This window comes from Sinocyclocheilus rhinocerous, unplaced genomic scaffold (assembly GCF_001515625.1).
Source record: "Sinocyclocheilus rhinocerous isolate Xijiao unplaced genomic scaffold, SAMN03320098_v1.1 scaffold78, whole genome shotgun sequence".
NCBI classification, from domain to species: domain Eukaryota; kingdom Metazoa; phylum Chordata; class Actinopteri; order Cypriniformes; family Cyprinidae; genus Sinocyclocheilus; species Sinocyclocheilus rhinocerous.
In genome coordinates this window covers 303,962-310,199 of record NW_015637122.1, presented here as the reverse complement: position 1 = coordinate 310,199, position 6,238 = coordinate 303,962, and the positions used below count along the sequence as shown (strand labels likewise).

The window sequence follows — 6,238 nt, the reverse complement described above, 5'->3', positions numbered from 1 at the left end:
ATATAGACAGGAATAAAAATGTAAAGTTTGGTGTGTGTAAGTGCTACTGAAGTGGAGATTTATGGCTCAATGTAGGAGAAAAAACTCATTTTGACAAAACGGCCTTTAAAAATATGTATTGTAATTGAAATCTATTGACACAAATAAAAAAGCATAAAAGTGCTATAAAAGAAATAATTAACAGTGTCTTTTGGATGCAGTGTCTTTTGGATGCTTTCTTTCCACTAGTCTGAAAAAACACTTTATGAAAAACCAAAAAGCCCAAAATCTCAAACTTGACAGGTGCATGAAAAAACAATTTTTGCCTGCAGTGTCTCCCCTTAAAATAAATATTTTCTATTTTAATATACTTTAAACTATAAATGATTTCTAAAATGTTTAATATTTTTTAAAATAAGCCTCTCATGCTCACCAAGGCTGCATTTATTTGATCAAAAATACAGTGAAAACAAATACTGTGAAATATTTACTTTAAATATTACTTTAAAATATAATTTATTCCTGTGGTGGCAAAGCTGAATTTTTCAGCATCATATTACAAATCTTATTGATCCCAAACATTTGAATGATAGTAAGTGTGTGTTTGTTTATGTATACACAGAGAGAGAGAGAGAGAGAGAGAGAGAGAGAGAGACATTCTGTCTGTGTGTTCTCACATGTCTGAATGAAGTGTGAGGGGCGGCAGTGGCTCCAGTCTCTTCAAGGTACTCCTCCCAGTTAAAATCCACCTCCTCCTCTACACAATCCATGCCTGCTAGGAAAGAGAGACAGAGTAAGAAAGTGTGTGTGTGCATGTTAAGAGGGGCAACCACAGCTGCCGTTTTTTTTACCGTAAATTTTACGGATTTTTTTTTACAGTGTATATGATATATATTTATAAATAAATATATAAATAATATAATATATATAAGTAAATAGATATATGGAACATATTCTGTGCAATGCAAATGTTTCAAACTAGCTCAATTCCATGTGTCATTGTGTTCCGAAATGTGTCCCAATGCTATTCTTATCTCAAGTATGTGTTGCGTTTTCACTATAGCCAAAAGGTGCTCTATAATGATTGAACTGTTTTCTTCTATGGTCAGTTAAATCAAATTCCTCACTAAATCAAATTCCGCCCAACATTTTTCTCATTGAATATCTTGTTTCACACAAAAATGTGATGCTAGTTAAAATAATTTGCTTTGTTGTTTGTTATTCTCATCTGTGCGCATATAGTTTGTTTCTGGCCTTAAAGCAAACGAGCTGCAAACGACTGTCACTAATCTTACAAGATTGTAGGATAACCAAATGCAGTGACGCGTTTTGATGAGCAAATGCAAGAAGTATTCGTAAACTCACAAGGGTGACAAGCGCCTGCATTCCCATCACTCCCACATCTCTCTCTTCTGCTAGCTTGACCAAAGACCTAGTCTAATAACATTACTATAATAATAAATACACCAAAGATTTCTGGTTTTACATAGATTTTTTTTAACGATTCACTAAGAAAAAAATAAATGTGTGGGAGAGTCTAGTGTGTTTTCCTAATGCTGAGCACAGCTGAAGGCTTGTTCATTAAAAAAAATCTATATATACATTTATATAAAACCAAGGACAAGTTGGGGAGAACTTCCATATTTGTATTACTTTTCTAAGCGTTCAACAATTTTTGCACAATTTAACACACATCCATTCATAATATTTCACCATGCTAGCTAAGACTATAGGTGACAATGTTAGAGAGCAGTGAAGCGCATCTAGAGTATCAAGATGAATGATTATACAGAGCAGTTAAACATAAATAAATGTGAAGAATGGTACACTAAGATTAAAATAAGGTTACAATCCTACAACATCTACTCTTGATTTTTTTTCCCCACAGTGTGAAAAAGGTGCGAATTTATCACAAGCTACACCTTGTTGCTCTCATCTTCAAATCGAAAACATTGTTTATTCACATCAGATCAATTATAGTATCTACTCTCCCTATGGTCTATAGAAATGCTGGATTGTTCACTAGGTTAACAGAGAGAATTTCGAACAAAAAGGCTGAGCAGACAAATAGACCATTTTACAGTCCTGCAGTAATTTCAGAGCATCTAAGCACTGTTGGTGTAAAGGTCCGTTCTGCTCTCCTGTTTTGGTTACGTCTACTTCCACTGCCTCTAAAACTAAACAGGAGTCGAGTAATGCTGTAACACTTTTAAGATGTTATTATTTCTTTGAATTCAGAAAGAAATGAAGACTAAACACTCGTTTTTGGTTTGCTTATGCTAGTATACACTTAAGACTAGTGAATCGTATATGTTCCTTCAATGCCCAATACACCATCCTTTAAAATAAAGCTTCCATTTGGGACTAATAAAGGTTTTGTGATGCCAACATTTTTTTAATTTTTAATCTCTAGTTCTTCAGAAAACCATCTATACTGGTGCTTTAAAGAAGCCAGAAACCATTATGCTAATATGAATAATTTTTCCATTTTCCATCATTCCTTCCTTTATTTCCATTCATTTCATTCCTCACAACTCAAGAACACTATACAAGCAAACTGATTCTTCATAAGAAAAATGTTATTTGAAGGTACTGCAAAGAATCATTAAGAAACCGTTTTTTTTTTTAGAGTGAAGAGCTATAAATAATGCATACATTGTGACACTAAAGTATTTTTCTTCTATTGAAGTCCTGGTTTCAGATGGAACTAAGAATGAGAAGTGCACTTTAACACTGAAACCACTTCCTTGCAAATGACTCACACAATATATGCCATGATGACAGTGTAGCGTGTGCTCTATAATGATTGAACTGTTTTCTTCTATGGTCAGTTAAATCAAATTCCTCACTAAATCAAATTCCGCCCAACATTTTGCTCATTGAATATCTTGTTTCACACAAAAATGTGATGCTAGTTAAAATAATTTGCTTTGTTGTTTGTTATTCTCATCTGCGCGCATATAGTTTGTTTCTGGCCTTAAAGCAAACGAGCTGCAAACGACTGTCACTAATCTTACAAGATTGTAGGATAACCAAATGCAGTGACGCGTTTTGATGAGCAAATGCAAGAAGTATTCGTAAACTCACAAGGGTGACAAGCGCCTGCATTCCCATCACTCACACATCTCTCTCTTCTGCTAGCTTGACCAAAGACCTAGTCTAATAACATTACTATAATAATAAATACAAAAAAGATTTCTGGTTTTACATAGATTTTTTTTAACGATTCACTAAGAAAAAAATAAATGTGTGGGAGAGTCTAGTGTGTTTTCCTAATGCTGAGCACAGCTGAAGGCTTGTTCATTAAAAAAAATCTATATATACATTTATATAAAACCAAGGACAAGTTGGGGAGAACTTCCATATTTGTATTACTTTTCTAAGCGTTCAACAATTTTTGCACAATTTAACACACATCCATTCATAATATTTCACCATGCTAGCTAAGACTATAGGTGACAATGTTAGAGAGCAGTGAAGCGCATCTAGAGTATCAAGATGAATGATTATACAGAGCAGTTAAACATAAATAAATGTGAAGAATGGTACACTAAGATTAAAATAAGGTTACAATCCTACAACATCTACTCTTGATTTTTTTTCCCCACAGTGTGAAAAAGGTGCGAATTTATCACAAGCTACACCTTGTTGCTCTCATCTTCAAATCGAAAACATTGTTTATTCACATCAGATCAAGTATAGTATCTACTCTCCCTATGGTCTATAGAAATGCTGGATTGTTCACTAGGTTAACAGAGAGAATTTCGAACAAAAAGGCTGAGCAGACAAATAGACCATTTTACAGTCCTGCAGTAATTTCAGAGCATCTAAGCACTGTTGGTGTAAAGGTCCGTTCTGCTCTCCTGTTTTGGTTACGTCTACTTCCACTGCCTCTAAAACTAAACAGGAGTCGAGTAATGCTGTAACACTTTTAAGATGTTATTATTTCTTTGAATTCAGAAAGAAATGAAGACTAAACACTCGTTTTTGGTTTGCTTATGCTAGTATACACTTAAGACTAGTGAATCGTATATGTTCCTTCAATGCCCAATACACCATCCTTTAAAATAAAGCTTCCATTTGGGACTAATAAAGGTTTTGTGATGCCAACATTTTTTTTATTTTTAATCTCTAGTTCTTCAGAAAACCATCTATACTGGTGCTTTAAAGAAGCCAGAAACCATTATGCTAATATGAATAATTTTTCCATTTTCCATCATTCCTTCCTTTATTTCCATTCATTTCATTCCTCACAACTCAAGAACACTATACAAGCAAACTGATTCTTCATAAGAAAAATGTTATTTGAAGGTACTGCAAAGAATCATTAAGAAACCTTTTTTTTTTTTTAGAGTGAAGAGCTATAAATAATGCATACATTGTGACACTAAAGTATTTTTCTTCTATTGAAGTCCTGGTTTCAGATGGAACTAAGAATGAGAAGTGCACTTTAACACTGAAACCACTTCCTTGCAAATGACTCACACAATATATGCCATGATGACAGTGTAGCGTTATGTGTGTGTGTGTGTGTGTGTGTGTGTGTGTGTGTGTGTGTGCACACGCACTTGTTGTGTGTTATAAACACTGCAGAGCAATTACACAGAAAAATATTATGGTTCTGTCACTCCTTTGGCAGATATTTCTGGTGGTGTTCCACACTAACCAAGTCGAGAAAGACGAGAATCGAAATTGACATGACAAGGATTCACTGTGACTTTACAGTATGTGGGCTTTAAATGAGGAAAAGGTGTTCTATGGGAATTTGCATCCGAATTGCTGTCAGACAGAAATGTGATCCATTTCTCATAAACTTTTTTCTACTAAGAAAAAAATCACTAAAATAATACTATTGACCATTACAAAACAAATCCTTTTAGTGTAAAAATCAACGAGGTTAGTTTTTGTTGGCAATATTTGTTCAAATGAGTAATGTTCGAATGACAAACTAATATTTCATACTCATTGCTGCTGTCATTTGGATGTCTTGATTGTGGGTTCGTTGTGGTTCAGCCAATGCAGTTGGGCCTGTGGGTGGAGAGGGTGAACGTGATTTCACCAAGTACAACATGTTCCTGGAACAACATTCCAATCAACCAATCAGAACTGAGGGATACATTTTCAGGAAATGTCAGTTTTAGGCTTACAATCAGGGTTAGGTGCTTCTACACCCTTGTTATTCACCTATCATGTCCCTCTGATTTTAGGAATAAATTATGGGTAGGGTTAGGTTTAGGGGTAGGGATTTGGTTAGGTCTATATTTTTGGACAGTAATGTTGATCCAGGATCAACAAAAGATGTTGATCCAGGAACATGTCTTACTTGGCAAAATCACGGCGACTGGGTGGAGAGACACCTCCAGACTGAAGATGTGGGATTAAAGTGAATTATCAAGCCTAATCTATGATGTGGGCTGGTTCAGAGTAAATCCAGATTTTAGGCAGGCCGTACTATCGATTAGCTCATATTGAGCCAGATGCCCTCTCTCGCTCTAATCCAGGACTTGTTCAATTGTGGAAGGGGAATTAAAGGATTATCGGAGCACAATGTAGCATTGCTTTTCTTATTAAAATAAATGGCTCTGGCCTTTTTCAGTCTGAGACACATTTAATAATCCATTTTAATCACCCAAGTTGGAGAGAGGAATTGTTAAGGCTAGCTGTGTGTTCATCTGTCTAATGTTTAGTTTAGGAGGTTGTAATACATTTATTTAGTCAGTTGATCCTGATGACAATACAATGAAAAAAAAAGAAAAGCACAGCACACAAAGTGTTTTTTGCTTGTTTGTTTGTTTGTTTGTTTTTTTTCTCCATGATTTGACTATTTGCCTTATTTGCCTAATGTTTTCCAGGAAAGTCCATATATCAGGATTATAGGAAAATGCTTATGGCAAGAGTCCTGGAATAGCTCCATTGAAAAAATATTTTGAACCAACAGAGAAGCCAATAAATTCAAGTATTCAATTATACATTAGGACTTCAATACTGGTAATGAGTAAAAAAAAAAAAAAAAGAGCTTTGAAAAATCACCACATAACTGTGGAGTGCCAACGACAACAGTACAAGTAAAAGCAGCAAACAATAAAACAATAAATAATCTGTATAATGAATTAGACTACCACTGACTAAATTTGGCCACGTTATGCGGGCAAACTTGCTAGAGAAGTCAGTAATGTGGGGAATGGTCAATCAGAAGAACGGGAGGGCCAGGGGCGTGGCTACTGCGGGGAAAAGGGGGACAGAGTGCATAGGGCAGAGG

The 6,238-nt window shown here is 35.1% G+C and overlaps 1 protein-coding gene across 1 annotated transcript in view; it reads right to left on the bottom strand.

Moving 5' to 3' along the window:
- LOC107748479 (scm-like with four MBT domains protein 2) overlaps nucleotides 1-6,238 on the bottom strand; it is a 50,034-nt gene that overhangs the window by 40,097 nt on the left and 3,699 nt on the right. The window contains exons 2-3 of the mRNA XM_016563270.1: nucleotides 4,942-5,007; nucleotides 657-754 (exon numbers count right to left, since the gene is read on the bottom strand). Coding sequence (XP_016418756.1) covers nucleotides 657-754; nucleotides 4,942-4,957 — 114 coding nt within the window. The 5' untranslated portion in view covers nucleotides 4,958-5,007. The remainder of the gene's footprint in view (nucleotides 1-656; nucleotides 755-4,941; nucleotides 5,008-6,238) is intronic.